This window comes from Elephantulus edwardii, unplaced genomic scaffold (assembly GCF_000299155.1).
Source record: "Elephantulus edwardii isolate Elephantulus edwardi_28Jun2011 unplaced genomic scaffold, EleEdw1.0 scaffold00022, whole genome shotgun sequence".
Classification (NCBI taxonomy): domain Eukaryota; kingdom Metazoa; phylum Chordata; class Mammalia; order Macroscelidea; family Macroscelididae; genus Elephantulus; species Elephantulus edwardii.
In genome coordinates, this window is record NW_006399772.1 from 5,329,428 (window position 1) to 5,347,563 (window position 18,136).

The following is an 18,136-nucleotide window of genomic DNA, read 5'->3' on the forward strand; positions in this document are numbered from 1 at the left end:
TGAACATTAGGAAATTTTCTGTTTCCTGTCACGTGCTTTGTTTGTACGAGTTTCCCACGAAGGGAGTTTTCATTGCCTAAAATGGAATGTTGGGTGAAATTCAAGGCTGTTGGGCTCAAGCCTTGAATTCTTTTATTTTAATCTTAAGGATTGTGCAGGGTCCAGATAGGATGTGTCTTAAGGAGTTAAACTATATTCATATACTGCCAGGAGCTGTGAGGTCATTGACCAGCTTGGCCTTGCTCTCTTGACCAACATGGTGCCTCAGACATCTTGGGGGGAAGGAGCAGGAATGAGGGTTGGGGACAATTCAGAAAAGAAACCTGTGTTTATCTGCTCTTTCCTCCTTGCTGAAGAACAAAACGACCAATCATATAATAAAAATTTTAAAAATCAAACCAGTTGGTGTCCAGTTGGCACCTACTCAAAGCGAACCTATTGTTGTTATGTGCCATTGAGTCAGTTTCAACTCTTAACAAGCCCATGTGACAGACTAGAAAGGTTCCGTACTTTTCTCGGCATTCATCTTTACACAAGTAGAATGCTACATCCTTCTCCTGTGGAGCCACTGGGTTTGAACCACTAACTTTCTTACAAGCAGCTGAGTGCTTAATTATTTTGCTGCCAAAGCTCTTTATAACAACCTTGGAGCAAACAAAGCCAGGGTGTAGGAAAGGCCAATTGATTGAACTGTTCTAACCACTTTTTCCATCTTGTTCTTCTTGGTCTGAACAATGTGTGCAAATTAAGATGACTGGCCAGTTCCTTCAGCTTGGTACCACCCAAAGTTAGTCAACTTGTGATGTAGGAAAATAGTAGGGAGCTATATGGTCCTTCTAGCAAGCCCCCATCCCTCAATGGACTGCCCTCTTGGTGTTAAGAGAAGAATGAGCCCTGGTAGTATAATGGTTAAGTGTTTGCCTGTTAACCAAAAAATTGACAGTTTGAGTCCACCAGCAGCTCCAAGGACAAGCTGAAGCAGTCTGCTTCCATAAACATCACAGCCTTAGAAAACCCATGAGGCAGTTCAACTCTGTCCTGTACGGTCACTATGAATCAGAAGAAAATCAAAAGCATTGGATGTTTTTTGAAAGTGGTTAATAGAAAGCCCAGGTCCCTCTGTTTCAATGACGCAGAAATTCTTAGACAGTGGAAGGTTTTAGTGTCACAGAGGTAATCAAGGGTAGAACTTGTTAGGACTGGACAATGTATTTCCAAACTTCTTCCCTCTCCAGTCATCACCTCTGTTTCACAGAGCCTTCTGTCTCATCTGAGTGTTTACATTCAGCTTATATGACTAGGAAATGAGATATGTTTATCTTCTGGGAGATGCATGAAATCTGGGAAGCTTAATGCACCTCAGTGATTTAGAGAAGGGAAATCCGGACTGCTTCCTCGATCTTCAGCTCATTTCCTGAAACCACCCTGTTAGACTGTTAACTGTGTTTTCTTTCAGAGCCAAGGCTAATACCCCTCTTCCAGGAGGAAGACAAGCACCAGAGGCTGCTCATGGGGCTGGTAAGGGTTCTGTGGACTCTTTGAACCCAAGGAAAGGGGGGAAATTTGGCTTCTTATGCTTGTTTTTTTATCCATTCTTTTGAAAATTATTTATCACGAGTTAATTAAATCATGTAGACTAAGAGAATACTTAATGGCATAAGAAAACTTGCATGGGAAAGAAACGCCAATTGCAAAAGATGGGAATGAGTGTACCCAACTAAAAGAAGAAAAAATGTTCTACCAAATTTTAAGATGATAGCATTATCGATGACTTTCATTTTCCGTGTGATGGGAATTGTAGGAAATTTAAAGAACACATGAGTGTTCTCTTTCAAATGAAAAAAAAATTTTTTTTTTAATGTTTAAGCACAATTAGTTAGCATGTGCAGGAGGACTGATACTTTGACCCTGAAGACCATGATCTAGGTTTTATTCAATGGATTTTATCTAAGAATCTGCTGAAATAGAAAATGCATGCATATTTGGTTCCAGTTTCCCAGTTCTCATGGAGCATTTTTTTGGAGCAAAGATCTTAGCCAAGGGGCTTCTAGATGATCAGAGAATGTAAGTTAAAGGGAGGAGGAAAAAACCAAAAGATGAGAATAACAATGACAGCCACTGATCATGGAGCCAGCCGTAAGAACTATCAGAAGACATAGACTATAGAAACAAATATTTTGGAGGCATCAGAATAATTATCCCATTGGGGTTTTTTCATCCCAGAGCTATGCGTTTACTGTCTAGGTGCAGTAGTGGTCTGGAGAGTTAGGAGTTGTGCTGCCAACCCAAAGGAAGGCAAGTGATTTGAATCCACTGGCAGCTTCATGGAAGAAAGATAGCAATCTTCTCCTGTGCAGTTTACAGCCTCTGAAAACCTGCTGGAGGGTCAGCTTTGACTCACAGGACATGAGTTTCAGTTGTTGAAAGTGTAAAGAAGGAACTACATGATTCATTTTCTTTTTATTCTTGTCTCTCTTTTTAAGCATTTCAAGTCACTGCCCTCACAAGCACGGTCATCCTATGTTAGTACTCCAGGGTTGTGGTTCTCCAGGGTCAATAGATTTACTCCGTTGGTGGATCCTGGAGTTTTTGAATTCCAAGTTAGTTGCTCTTCTTTGGAGAATTTTCATCAGGGCCTGGAACTTGGCTCTCAGTTATTTGCTGGGATTGCATGAATCAGTATATCCTCTTGAGAAAAATGTTGGGACCCATTGCCTAATGCTCATCAGAGGAATTTCCAGTATTATATGGTGAAGGTAGTGGGATCTTCATACCAGTATTTTTCATATTGATTAGGAATGCTTATAAACAGAATTCAAGATACTTGGCACTTAGGTGTGGATAGATTTTTACTTAGCTAATCCATGTCCTGTTTTCAGATGATGTCTGAACTAAAGGACCACCTTCTGAGACACCTACAAGGTGTAGAAAAGAAGAAAATTGAGCAGATGGTTCTGGATTACATTACAAAACTGGTTAGTTTTGCTGTTTCCTTCTCACACTCTACCCCCCTCCCCTTCCCTTTAATAGTCCCCAGTATGTGGTTCAAGGAAGATATTACATGTTTTTCAAATTAGAGTTTTGGAGATAACTCATTCTTAAACTAGTGTATTTGATGCTATTTTGAGGAGAAGGAAACCCATCAAACCAATGGGGATTAGTTTTGAAAGGTAGTTTTTAGTCCTTACTTTAAATAGTGATTAAATGTTTCTGGAAGCATAAAATGGTGATGAATTCAGCCCTGTTGGCTGATGTTCACATCTCATCTTAGCATCTTTCAACTCCTTGTTAAATAGCAGGTCCTCATTTCTGTACGTTGAAGCTTATGCAGGCATGAAAGAACTTGAACTTCAATCTTTAATTAGTGCCAAAAGATGAACTAGGCCAGATGCCAGTTCAATTCTGTAGATATTACTATATTAGAGCCTGCTGATAAAACTGGTAGCTAATTTACCTGGTAGCTGCTTATAGAAATGATATAATCCAAATTAATAATTCCAATCCATGTGTAAGTAGAAGTGATATGGGTATACTGAACTTTTAATCTGACTTGATTCTTTCCAAGGACGCTCTGAGACTTTCAAAGTGATATAACACTGAGGCCTGAATTTGCTTAGAAAATAGAAGTATTAGGGATGACAAATTGAAAAGAAAATATTTAATCACATAGAAAGAGAAATAACTTCTTATTGTTTCCCTAATGAGAAAATTGACCAGTTATACAAGCCTAAAGTTATCTTTTGGTCTGAACTCTGAAAGATTTTAAAAAATTATTAGACATGGCCCTGGCTTAATCTCTTCATGGGGAATGTGAAAGTTTCATGCTTTTATTGCAGGCATTAGTGTCTGTTATTAAATAAATTTGTCTTTGGCTTTCTATAGTAAAGTTTGATTTTTATGGGCTTTATGATATTGGGAGAAGTTGGTTTTCTCCTATACAGGTATTTATAATCAGGAGATTGAAATTTTCATAAGGAATTCTTCTTCCTCAAAGAACCAGACAGAGGAGCTTGCTTATAAATTAATTACTGATCTTCTCCAAAGTTAATATTAACTTTCTTTGTCTTTTAACCAATAACATACAGTATTTATTATACCTGCCGTTGACTTTAAACCTCAACTTCAGAAGGTTTTGGTTTAAACATCATTCTTCTCAGTTATTTGCATAAAAGCTTTAAGACCAACTTTTTGTTAACGACCCTCAGGACCAGTAGGACCAGACATGGTAGAGATGTAATCTTAGAAAGGTTAGTGCCACTGGATTTCCTGATACAGCAGTGACCGATGGAGGCCAAAGCTGGCTGCTCTTTTCGGCAATCAGCATGACTTCCCTCTTGAGGCTAGCTGGCCAGCCCACCTTTGTACAACAAATCCAAACAGAGTGGCTTCAGAACATTGTTATATTGTTGACGCCATCTAATTTACTTCAACAAGACACCGAGCATTTCTCTCACTGACACTACAGCAGGGTTTGTCTGGGCAACCAATCAAGTCTTTAAGATTGTCCTGGGTCTTGAGTCCACAGGTCCTCAGTATGGATTCCTGGCTCAGCAGCTCAATGGAGACTGCTCTTCTGCTGACAAACTTGAGGCAAAATTAAAGTCGGTTTCTGGATAGACTCGGCAAAGATGTCTGCTTTGGTTGACTGGAATTTATGTACTGGCTCTGTTAGAGTTAGTGTGCTAAATCGAGTCCCACAACAACCCAGTTGAGTAATTTCTTCCTCATTTAACATGTGAGGACACCAAGACTTGGAGAGGTGAGGTAACTTGTGTAGAATATAGAACTTGAACTTGGAATGGGTCTTACTCTACAGCCCACTTTTGACCTCCATTGTGTTCTGTGTTCCCCTTCTTGTGACTGGCAGCTATTGATCCTTGCTGTATAACAGGCCTATAGAAAACCAAGACTTCCAACCGGCATGAACTGGTTGGAAGCCTTGGAGGCAGCCCAACAACACTTGACCTTCACTGATGGGTGAGGGCCTGCAGGCCTGGAGAAGCTCTGTGAGGCCACCATCCCCAGAGACAGAGCTTGCTCTGTTAGACGCGGGGACACGTGCTCAGTCTTTCCATTTTGGATGCCAGTGCCTCAGAACTGACCTCTGGAGGGCTAGTCTGGGTTCTGGCCTCAGTGCCCACTGCCCTGAACATGCCCTTTGGAGCTGCGTTGGGACTGTTGCAGGGCTTGAGAAAAGGTGCAAACAAAGGTTAATGACTGTCTTTACCATCTAGCTGGATCTCCTTTGCCGCATACTGGAAACCAGTTGGAGGAAATACAACCTTCATTCCTGGGTTCTACACTTGTACGCAAGTATTTCTCACTCTCTTTATCATGGGTGCAAAGAGCCAGCACAGCCCTGATTGCTGCTTGGTTTCTCAAATCCTTTTTAAATGTCTGAAATCACAGTTGTTCTCAACAGTCCAACCTCATCTGTCTTCAGTGCACTGTCTTTCATGCCATGCCTGTTTCCTTTCCGGGCATCTTTCCCTGGCATCCGATTGGTGAGGGAAGACGAACACATGAGTCAGCCCTACAAAGAAGAGGGGATGCAAAGGAATAGAATTCATGCTTTATGTGCTGATTTTCTCACAGTGGACACTTTGAGGATCACACAGCAACAGGCAAGATTTCCATCTATTGAACATAGGATTGCAGTGAGTCAGAGCCGACTCTATGGCACTTAACAACAACAACAACAACAACAACAACAACAATCTGGTTAGACTCTAAGCACTAAGCTGATGTTTGTGGTATTTCGGGAACTTTCTGCTTCTATAAAGACTGTGTTGTTGTGTACCATAGTGTTGGAACTGACCCATAGCTGACCCTCCCGCAGGTTGATTGCACGGGAGGAGATTGCCCATCCTTGCCCTGCAGAGCAGCTGGTGGCCTTGAACCGCATGCAGCGCAGCTTCTTGCCATTAGCCTTGGAAACACTATGTTATGGGGGTACTTCCACTGTGCCCTACAGAGTTGTCACGAGTCTGAATTGACTTGACATCAGCGGGGTTTCTATAGGGCATAACATGTTGTGGTTCACATGAAGACTGCCAAGTGCTGGACTTAGAGCCGCCGCTTAGAGTGGATGTGTGCTTAGTGATGAACTCCTTGGCTGACACACCCTTTTAATTGTCACTTAGTGGCGGACGTGGCAGTGCTGCTGAATTTGCCATCTTTCATCTCATGACCAGGATTTTGGAAGCTACGAACAGTTTGTTTTTACCTCTGCCTCCTGGTAAGCCTCTTCTCTTTTATTATGTGGTGTAAGCATTTGTTTTGGTTTTCTTCTTCACAGACACACAAATCCCTTGAATTCTGACACCTGATGAATTTAATGATGAGAACTGTACTGAGTGGCTGTGTATCCGGTGTCATGGTGAGAGGCTGGCCTGAGGTTGGCCGTTGGCCTCTGCTGACAAGGTCCCCCCTGAATAGTAAACTATACTGCAGCTGGGAGCTAACTTTATGGAGTGTAGGTTGGTCTCATGTAATTTTCTAGTCATGTGACTCTGTGGAGATGGTTCAGGGCAAGTCTAGAACTTGCTTTCTCTGATGCCTCCAGGACTTATCTGACTGAAATGGAGGAAGGAAGGTTAACACTCTGATTTACCAGAACAGCTACCTATGGATTTCAACCCCAGTGCTCTCTAGGAAGGAAAGAACTCTGAAGAGAAGTCTAGCTGGGTGCCAAGAATGGGACTGATTCTTATGTACTTGGAGGCTATTTCCTTGAGATTTTGAAATTAGATAAAGTCAGGTCTCAGAGTTACCAAGGGGACATGCTATTCCAGCAGTCATTTATTTAAATTGGTCATTTGTTCCTTCAATCACCAAATCCTTATCATTTATGTATCATGTCCTACACTGTATGTTAGAACAGGCACAAAGATGAACGAAGGTCTACTTTGGAAGATGTGCGTGTAAATCAATATTCATTATAAAAAAGAAATACGGATCTGTTTGCCATAAACTGCTAACTTTGTTTGTAGTATACAGGTCCTGGTAAATGGTCACTTTTATGCTATCTATACCGACACACTACATCTCACATGCTTTGAGCATGCTTTCGTGAGGTACCAGTCGATACAGAAAAAGTAGGTCAGCAGGGAAAAGAAACCCTCAGTGAGATGACTTGACACAGTGGCTGCAGCGGTGGGCTTGCGAATGGCAGAGATTGTGAGGAGAGTACAGGATAGGGCACAGTTTCAATCAGATGTTTATAGTATTGTAATGAGTCATGGTTGACGGAACCTAACAGCAACATCACTACATAATGTGTGTGTGTGTGTGTGTGTGTGTATACACATCCTGATTTTCTTTAATTCCTTCAGTCAGACACATATCTCTATCCATTCATCATTCATTTGTTTATTTTATGCTAACATTCACATGGTCATCGTCTTGGAGTAGGACTGTTTCTAGTAGGAGTGTGTAGAGTGTTGCACTGCTAAACAAAGGGCTTCATTTTCAGAGACTTGAACCCTCCAGTAGTAGCTCTCTGGGTGAAAAGGGGGCAGGCTTCTCTCATTAGTCTCCTCTCATCAAGTCTTACAGCCTTGGGAACCAGAGGCGGTTACTCTGAGCGAACCAAGTCAGTAGCACTGAGGGAGTGAGTCATTTGCCCCAGTTTCTTCACATACTTAACACGTTTCATTTTCACTACAGCATAAAGTTATAGGAACCATATTAAATTGTCAATATCTGACCATCTCTTTAAATTCTTAAAAACAGCACTTTCATATAGCAATTTCTAATTTTGTCATTTTTCTGAGGCACAGAAAGGTTACATAAGGTGCCTAATATCACATAGCTGTCAACTTAGAGAGCCAATATTCAAGTCCAAGTGGTCTGCCTCCAAAATGTGAGATTTTAACTACTTATGTGTTGTCTCTTAAATTTTATACTCTATTTCAATTAATTCATGTTGAAATATTGATTACTTGTGTGCCCAAGAATTCCCACAGCACAGCTTAACATCTGTGGGTTTGTGTTGTGTTTGGTACAGTTTAGAATCCTTCATGATTTTTCCATCTGTAAACTTGATATGGTCTGATTTAAGCTGAGACAGATAGGAGTGTCTGTGAACTCTGTAGATATTTCCTATGAACTCTGAAGTGACCATTTAAAAAGAACATCTAAAAACTTCAACAGTAAAAAGGGAAGCCACAGATTGGGAAAAATATTTGGTAATGACATGTCAGATAAGGAACTTATATCTAGAATTTATTAAATACTCAAGTACCAAAACAAGATAAAGGTAAATAAGCCAATTGAAAAATAGGCACAGAATATGAACAGACACTTCACCAAAGAAGACATTCAGACGGCCAACAAATACATGAAGACATGTTCAAAATCCCTAGCTCTAAGCGAGATGCAAATCAAAACAACTATGTCATCTCACCCCAGTAAGAATAGCAAAATTTAACAGAGCAGCAAACAACAAATGCTGGCAAGGTTGTAGAGAAACTGGAACCCTTATTCACTGTTGGTGGGAGTGTAAAATGGTGGAACCACTATGGAAGGTGCAGGTGCTCTCTCAAAAAGTTACAAATACCATTTGACTCAGCAATTCCATTACTGGGAATATACCCTAAAGAAACCATAACCACCACCCAGGCAGATATATGCACACCCATGTTTATTGTAGCTTTGTTCACAATAGCAAAGAGTTGGAAATAACCTAAGTGCCCATCAACAAACAAATGGATAGAGAAGCTGTGGTGTATTCACACAATGGAATACTACACTGCATTGAAAAACAAGGAACACATGCTATATTATTCAAAGTGGGTGACCCTGGAGGACATTATGCTGAGTGAAATATCTCAGTCACAAAAGGACAAATACTTCATAGTACCACTGTTGTAGAACGGGACTGACATCAGGGTTGGGGTAAGACTGACAAAAATTGGATAAATTATGTAGACTGCATTAAAACAGATGAGGGAGAGAACTGTTTAAAAGTGATATATGATTGGGTATTATGGTTATGACAAGAGTCCAGATTGAAGGTTTCATAGTGGAGTGTACTGGGGTGGGGGTGGAGATTGTATAACAATGAAAGAATTTTTTCCTTTTACTTTTCAAAGAGAAGAGTGAACTAGGGGGAGGGTGGGCAGGGAGAAAAAGGCAACAATAAATGAATGGAAATCTAAAATCTCTGTAAAAGTTCATTAAAATGAATAAAATAAAAAGAAAGAATGGCTTTAAATTATCTCCCAAACAAAACCAAATCCACATTTGTTAATCCCAGCTCGTAGTGACCATCATTGGATTTCTGAGGCTGTAAATCTTTACAGGAGGAGCCCATCCAACTTCATCCTGAGGAGCACCTCATGGATTTGAACCTCTCAACCTTTTGGTTACCAGTGTAACTCATAACACATTATTCCAGCGGAGCACCTTATATTATCCCAGTAGAATAGGAATTATGAGGTGCCCTTTAGAAAGAGTGAAGGGGTTTCATGGAAACTTTGGTTTTCTAGCTTAGCTTCTAGTTGTCATTAATATAGAAACTTGGCAGAGGAATGGGATTGACCGTTTTGAAGTGCCCACCATGGATATTGAGGCTCCTTTTGTTGACAAATGAAGCTGACTTACTGGGGACACCCTTATGCCTGAAAGATCATTAGCGTCACTTTCTACAGAAAACAGAAAAACATTACTCATAGTGATTAAGAATGAATATGAGATTAGACGTAATGGCTCAGGTCAGCTTTCTTCACATGACCTTTTCCTCTAGTATATGCTTTGCTTTCCTTTCCATTTATAATGACACTAGTTATTAGATTTAGGGCACACACTACCTTTGGGGTGATTTTATCTTATTATTCTTAACTAATTATATACACAAAGATCCTGTTTCCCCACAAGATCATATTCTGAGGTCCTAGAAGAATACAAATTTTGAGGGGGACAGAATTTAACTCAGCACACCTCATGTGATATGAAGGTAGAAATGAAGATGAGGAGAACGGCACACTGGCTCATTTGTGTATGTATGTATGTGTGTTTATAAAAATAGAATATTTGCCTGTGGAGATGTGTGAGTATACTTGTGTTTTCCAGACTAACAGACTGAAATATTTGAGTTTCAAGAATCAGAATTTGTATCCTGAATGGATTAAAACATTAAAAAAAAATAAAATGGAAGGGAATGAGTTGTACAAAAAAGGAAGTCATGGTCTTGAGCTGGAGCATCTGCTATTTAAAAGGGACTTGGGTTCCCTTCTCTGGCTAGAGGCGGCCAAAAGTGCTGGAAGACAAGGACTTCAGCTGGATGGAAAAGTGTTCTCATTGGGAGCCGATGCCCAATGTTAGGCAATTCTGCAGCTCAAAGCTGACACAACAGAGAGGAGGCCAAGAATGGGCTGCTGAGCTTTGGACTGTGTCCTAGGGATACAGGGCAAAGGGTAACCCAGGGATCTTTTTGAGCATAGACACACAGATGTTGAAGGAATTTTGAATCCAGAAGCTTCTATAAAGCCTTTCTGACTCATAGCAACTCCACAGAACAGGACAGAACTGCCCCTTAGGGTTTCTGAGGCGGCCATCTTTTTGGAAGGAAGCCTTCCCTTACATTTTGCTCCTGTGGGGCTGCTGGTGGGTCTGAACCATTAACTCCTGTTTGCAACCAAACACTGACACGGTGCCCCAAAGCTCCTTTGAAAATCTAAAGGGGCAATATTTTAAGAAACTTTTCTTCTGAAAAACTTTTTCTAATCTTGGGACAGATTTCCAAAGGCAATTCCATTTGGAAATCTTACACTGCCAGTTAGCCAATAACATCACTGTTTTTTGGATTCAGGAAACTTAGTGGACTCATCTCATTTTCAGCACATTAGCAAGAACTTGTGGCAGTGTGCACTTTATCTGACCTGTGGTGTTGCCAGGACTGAGGAGGACTGCCCCACTGCTCATGATTCATTTGCTCAGAGGGAGAAAAAGTCCCTGATTTCTCTGACTCCAAGCTGCTGCTCTGTGGGCATGAGTTATCTGGCACTTAAGCGCTGATTCTTCTTCATCCTCCTCTGCACACATCTAATCAGTTGCCGATGCATGTGGCTACTTCTCCAATCCTTTCATTCCTCTTTTACTGTCCACACACTTGCTACCATTAGTCTGGGTTCAAACAACAGCTATCCAACCTGTCTTCTTATCTCCTGTAGCAAGTGGTTACCCAGTCTATTCATTGCTGGCTTTCACATTAATATTCTACAAGTAAAACTCAAAGTATCTCCCCATATTGTGCTAGAAACCTTTCAGTGTCTCCCTAAAGTCTTCCAAACTGAGGGGTAAATTTCTTGTTGACATTCTGCATGCTGTTAAACAAGGCCACGACCTCAGCCTGTCACATCGCCTCACAGCACCCTGCACTGAGCCTTTACAGGACTGGCCACATTTAGACAGTACCGATTTCAGTAATTATCTGATCGTCTGTCTCCCCCAGGAGACCGTAAAGTGCCTGAGAGCAGCATTGGTGCTTGTTTTACTCATTATAGGATTCCTAGCCCAGTGTCCAGTGCATGGAGAGGTTTGTTGAGTAAACATACCACTTCCCATCATTCCTTCACCCTTACCACAGTTCCAGCTGACCTACGTAATTTTATTTCAGTTAAAAACTGTTTTTTTGGTTACCTTTGGGCTGCTGTCTGTTTCCTCTGTGAACTCACCCACTTCAGCGCCATCAAGTCAGTTTTGATTCAGGGCAAACTTCCATCACATTTCTAAGACTGCAGATCATTATGGAAGGAGATGGCCCAACTTTCTCCCATGGGGTAGCTGGTGGGTTCCAATGTCTGACCTTTTGATAGCCTGATACATTATGTGCTTTGCCACAATCCAGCTACCAATTATAAAGGCAGGATAATGTTGTTGTTGTTATGTGCCGTCGAGTCACCTGCGACTCATAGCGACCCTATGTACAACAGCCCTAAACTCCGCTCTGTCCTGTGCCAATCGCACTGTCTCTGACACTCCCATCCCAATTATCCCAGTCACTGAATCAATCCACCTCATAGAGGGCCTTCCTGTCCTGCGCCGTCCCTCCACCCTCTCAAGCATGATGTCCCTCTCTAAGGACCGGTCTCTCCTCACAACATGTCCAAAGTAAGTTAGACGGAGCCTCAGAATCCTTGCCTCCAAGGAGCCACCCAGTTTAACCCTCTCCAGGACAAATCTGTTTGTTTTCCTAGCAGTCCATGGTATTCTCAACACTCTTCTCCAGCACCACAGCTCAAAGGCATCAATTCTCCTTCTATCCTCCTTGGTCATTGTCCAACTCTCTGATGCATAACAGGTGATTGCGAAGACCATGGCATGTATCAGACGCACCTTAGTCTCCAGAGAGACACCACTGCTCTTCAGCACTTTGGAGAGGTCCCTAACAGCAGACGTTCCCATGGCAATGCGCCTTTTAATTTCCTAGCTGCTGGTGCCAAGACGGTTGACTATGGAGCCAAGCAAACTAAAGCTGTGTACAATCTCAATCTCTTCACCATCCATCCTGATGCTGCCAATTGGTCCAGTGGTGAGAATCTTTGTCTTCTTGACATTGAGCCTCAATCCATATTGTAGGCTGCAGTCCTTGACACTCTGCAGCAGGCGCTTCAGGTCCTCCTCAGTTTCAGCAAGCAGGGTTGTGTCATCCGCATATCACACATTGTTGATAATTCATCCACCAATCTTGACCCCACATTTCTCCTCATAGAGCCCAGCCTCCCGGATAATCTGTTCTGCATATAGGTTGAAAAGGTATGGAGATAGGATGCATCCCTGGCATACGCCCTTCCCAATTTTGAACCATGCAGTGTTCCCTTGCTCTGTTCTGACGACTGCCTCCTGGTCCAAGTATAAGTTTCACATTAGAACGATCAAGTGTTCTGGTTAAAAGCCCATCCTAAAATTTGAGAGCTTAGGACTCAGCTACCAACTCTGCTATAACTTATGCACATACTTTCCCCACTTCCTCCTTGTAAGTCTCATCTCCACTGATCCTTCCTGCCTTCTGGGCTTTACCCTTGGACAAGTGTTGCTCTTTTGGCCTTATGTGGTCAGTTATCTTAGGAATGAATTCCTCCCGGATAGTATTGTTCCCCTTATAGACCTGTCTATTGTTAGACTGCAGGCTGAGCTTTGGTGAGTTTTGTTCAGACTTGAATAGTGATTAGAAGCTAGTCTTGGGGGTTCTACCAGTCTCTAATGGACCAGTCATGTATGTCTGTTCATCTTGCCTGTTTATATATTTGCTTGTAAATGAATGTTTCTTATTGTTGAGATTGCAGGATTGTGTGTTTGAGGGTGCTTATAGGTTTGTTTACTGTATTTCTTGTGTACCTCCCTGTGTCTTCCTTTTTAGTGGTCCTGTGATCATCATCCTCTTTTGTGTATTGCTTTTCCCTTCTCCCATCTTAGTGTGTCTATCAATCTATTTCCCAGTTTTCACTCTCCTCTTCCTTCTTTCCCCATCCCTAGGAACCATTTAAGAATGATTCTTACTGTGTGTCAACTTTTATCTTTTATTAGTGGATGCATTTAATATTTGTTCTTGTGTGACTGACTTTATTCAATATAATGTCCTGTGGATTCATTCCTGTTCAGTGGTTTTTGTGAAGTGTTTTATTATTCTTTTGTGGTCCATCATGTGTGGACAGGAGTGAGGTTTATTGGGTGTTTCTCCCCCCCCCCTTTGTTTATCCATTCATCTGCTGATGTTTATTTAGGTTGTTTCTGTCTCTTTCCCATTGGAAATAATGCTACACTCAATAGGGTATCCAAATATCTATTTGTGTTGTAGCTTTTATTTCTTTAGGATATATACCTGGTATTGACATTGCTAGATCAAATGGTATTTCTATTTCCAGATTTTCAAAGTGGGTGTGCCATTTTCATAGTCTCATGTACCAGCAGTACATGATAGTGTCAGTCTCTCCATAATCTCACAGTATTTGTTATTATTTTATTTAAAGTAATCAGATACAGCCCTGCATACGCTCACATGTCTATGACAAGAAATTTGAAAAACGCCTTGCTGACCAACCAACTGGAATAGATCCATTTTTATGCTATTTCAAAAGGATGATCTAACAGGATGTGGAAGTTAGTGAACAGTATCATTGATGTCACCCACAAGTAAAATCTTGCTGCAGATTATTAAAGAAACATAGAGTGGAGCAGCACATTGACAGGAAACTACCAGAAATTCAAGCTGGCTTCAGAAGAAGCTGTGGGATGAGGGATATCATTGTTGATGTCAAATGGAGCTTTGCAGAAAGTAGGAAATACCAGAAAGACATGTTTCATTGATTATGCAAAGACATTCCACTGTGTGGAGCCTAATACATTGTGGGTAATATTGAGAATAATGGGAACTCCAGAACCCTTAGTTGTGCCCAAGTAGAAACCGTACATAAATCAAGAAGCAGTTATTCAAACGGAACAAAGGGATATTGTTGTTGTTGTTGATTGCCGTCCAGACAAGCACAACTCAGTGATCCAATGAACAAAAGTCCTGAAACCTTTCTATAACTATCGTCATTTCTCAAAATTCATAGAATATTGCGTATTTTAAAATCAGGAAAGGTATATATCAGGGTTGTATCCTTTCACTATACCTATTCAACCAGTATAGTGAGTAAATAATTTGAGAAGATGGACTATATGAAGAAGAATGTGGCATCAGATTTAGAGGAAGACTTATAATAACCTGCATTATGCAGAAGACATGCTTGCAGAAAGTGAGGAGGACTTGAATAATTTACTGAAGAACATCAATGACTGCAGCCTTCAGTATGGGTTACATCTCACAATTGGATCTATAGGTAACATCATGATAAAAGGAGAAAAGATTAAGTTGTCAGTGTTTTCATTTGACTTGGAGCAACAATCTACACCCATGGAAGCAACAGTCAAGAAATAAAAAAATATATTACTCTGGAGAAACTCTGATATCAAGGACCTTTCTTAAAGAGTAAGAATGTCAGTTTGAAGACTAAAGTGTGCCTGACCCAAATCATGGTATTTCCCATTGCTTTATATGTGTGTGAAAGTTGAAAAATGGATAAGACTAAAGAAAAACTGAAGCCTTTGAATTGTAGTGTTGACGAAGAGTATTGAATATTCCATAGACTGCTGAGAAAACAAATCTGTCTTGGAGAAAGTATAACCAGGGTGCTCCTTGGAGGCAAAGATGGTGAAACGTTGTCTTCTATTTGGGCTTGTTCCCGTTGGGTACCAATAGTTGACAAAAGGCGTCATGCTTGAAAACACAGAGGGTGAACAAAGGAGAGGAAGAGCCCAGTGAGATGGGCTTAACACTGTGACTACAAAAATGGGCTTGAACATGGTAGAGATTGTGAGGATACTGCAGGATTGGACGAAGTTCTGATCATATGGTCACCATGAATTGGAGTTCACTTGGCAACACCTAATAGCACTGATATGTTATTGAACTTTGTTTATGTTGCTGTGTGAGACTAATTTTCACTGAGTAAGCTTTGTCCTCTTTCTCCCTATTATGTGACCCAGGTGAAAGGAATGTATATTTACTGAAAATTTACTATATCCCTAGCACTGTTCTTGGTCTTGATATGTTGTTGTTAGGTGCCATTGAGTCATCTGTGACTCATAATGACCCTATTATATATACAACAGCTCTGAAGCCTGCCCTGTCCTGAGCCATTCTCACTGACTCCAACACACCAACTCCCCATTGCCCCAATTACTGTATCAATCTGTCTCACCCAGGGGGTCTTCCTCTCCTGTGCTGTCCCTCCACCCTTCTGAGTATGATGTCCTTCTCCAAGGACAGGTCCAGGCCACGTGCCCAAAGTGTGTGAGACAGAGCTTCAAAATCCTAGCCTCCAAGGAGAAACTTGGTTTCACCCTCTCCAAGACAGACTTACCTGTTTTCTTTGCAGTCCGTGGTATGTTCAAGACACTTCTCCAGCACCACAACTCAAAGGCATCAGTTCTACCTAGAAGGAGGAAATTTGGAACCTCAACCCTAGAGAACATTTAGTTGCCTCTAAGGGACCAGGAACACTGGTGGTGCAATTGTTGAAGCACTCTAGTTCAAACTGAAAAATTGATGGCTTGGACTCTGGCAGCTTCATGGTAGAATGGTGTGGCAATCAACTTCAGTAAGGATTATAGCCTTGGAAACCCCCTAGGACAGTTCTACCCTGTCGCCTGAGGTTGTTAAATCAGAATGGGTAGTGGATTTTGTTTGATTTTAGGTGCCCAGAAGGGAACTAAGTTTAACATCCTCTAATTATCATCATTAACATCATTGAGTTCATTCCTTCTAGAAGGCTTGAGATGCTCACTGACTATTATCTCCTGGTTCTCTCACCCTAGGTTTTCACACACTTCACATGGTTCTCGGTGTCCACTGTCTTCCTTTGCATAACCTGCTCCATTACATTGATAATGGAGTGCTGCTTCTCACGGAAACAGCTGTCACAAGGCTCATGAAAGGTAAGAGACATCGAGATTGCCAGGGTGCCAGCTCTAACCCAGGCACCTCCATGGGCCAGCTTTTACTGGGCGTGCAGTGTTGCAGTGACTTGCTGTGTGCAGTTCACGTACTCTATTGCTGCCATCTTTAAATTCTCAAACTCCAAGTCTCTCATTTTGCATTGGTCCTTACAAATAATGTAGACTGTCTTGGTAAACACAGTTTATTTCCTGTAAATATCTCTTTCCTAAATGGACCAATGTAAAGTGCCTTAGGCCTTCAAGAGGCCCCAAAGGGCCTCTGGATCTACATAAATACATAAAGCTATTAAATTTCCTTTTTTTTTTTTAACATGAGGGTAGTTGAGGCTATGAGAAAGCAGGCTTTCTTTTCAGTGTTGGGGAAATGGCTTTTTTTCCAACTGACTCTTCTCTCAAATTTAGATTTAAAATTCAAGAAAAATTAATTGGAAATGCTGTGTTTATTTGAAGTTGAACTTTACATAAGGTTTTTAGTGTAATTTCTCTCACTTAAATTATTTGTGTAATATTATGGATGAATTTTGCTAATAGTAAAATTTTTACCACTCTTCAAAGCGTGCCTTTTTAAATCAATACATTTGTTTGCTATTGGCAGCATGCTACTTAAGAATGTTTAAAAAAAATCCCCATTTCTTCAGATAAAAATTTTAAAAATAAGAATCAGCGTGTTGTTAGATTTTACCTTGAGAATACAAGGTTGGTATACATAATGACACATAGTGAAATATCACCAACTTGCTGAGGTATTAAAATGAACGTTTTGTTTGTTTGCCAATCTCTATATAACTTTCTTGTAGATCTGGACAACACAGAGAGGAATGAAAAATTAAAGTTTAGCATCATCATGCGGCTTCCTCCGGTAATCCTAAATTAGATTTTATTTTCTCACTGAGCCTTGGGATGGGCCTCCTTTACTGTCTTACTGGAAGAAGAGCATGAGTGAGCTTTCTTTGAGCTCTAGTCACTTGAATTGTTTCACTTCCCAATCTTTTCCAAAAAACCCCATCTGTCCCCACCCACCTGTTGGTCCCTGCTGGGCCTACAAAGTGCTTTGCTTATTGGCTTTGCAGTTGGCTTGACACAACCACCTGGGATATTTGGACATTTTCTCCACTTAGAAAACCACACTAATATTTACAGTTGTGAGTCTGAGGGAAAACATGTGCTTTTGGCATTTAATTTGGTAAGAAATTTAAATACAGGTAAGGTCAGAAGGTTCTGGAGCCAGATTTCCTCCTACTACGCTTTCCACCAGAGCAGGAATATATTCTCAGGTTGAAGGAAAAAGAAGAGGCATGAAAGAAAGAGTTGCACAGGTGTTCCTTGGTTGTGTTTTGTTTTTTAAATGAGAGAATCATAGCTCTTTTAGTCAGAAATACTATGAAAATATGAAATTCCAGGGCAAGGTCTCCAGAGCCTCAGAGTCCATGAACTTGCTGACCCCAAGAGCCTCCACCGCCTGCTTGCTGTTTACATACCTTGAACACTTGTCTGTCTGGCAGAATCTTCCCCACCCTCCCACAGAGGGCTGCCTGTTGCCTTTCTGAACCTCATGGACTTGCTTTGAAACAGCTTGCCTTTATTGCTTTACCGAAGCAGAGGCAAGAACATAAAACAAAGCATGTTTTCCATG

General features: G+C 41.1%; 1 protein-coding gene across 1 annotated transcript in view; it reads left to right on the forward strand.

Moving 5' to 3' along the window:
* Window positions 1-18,136, forward strand: part of GSAP (gamma-secretase activating protein) — a 112,288-nt gene that overhangs the window by 92,189 nt on the left and 1,963 nt on the right. The window contains exons 23-28 of the mRNA XM_006882600.1: window positions 1,457-1,518; window positions 2,880-2,975; window positions 5,235-5,305; window positions 6,144-6,238; window positions 16,363-16,482; window positions 17,301-17,362. Of these exons, the coding sequence (XP_006882662.1) occupies window positions 1,457-1,518; window positions 2,880-2,975; window positions 5,235-5,305; window positions 6,144-6,238; window positions 16,363-16,482; window positions 17,301-17,362 (506 nt within the window). The remainder of the gene's footprint in view (window positions 1-1,456; window positions 1,519-2,879; window positions 2,976-5,234; window positions 5,306-6,143; window positions 6,239-16,362; window positions 16,483-17,300; window positions 17,363-18,136) is intronic.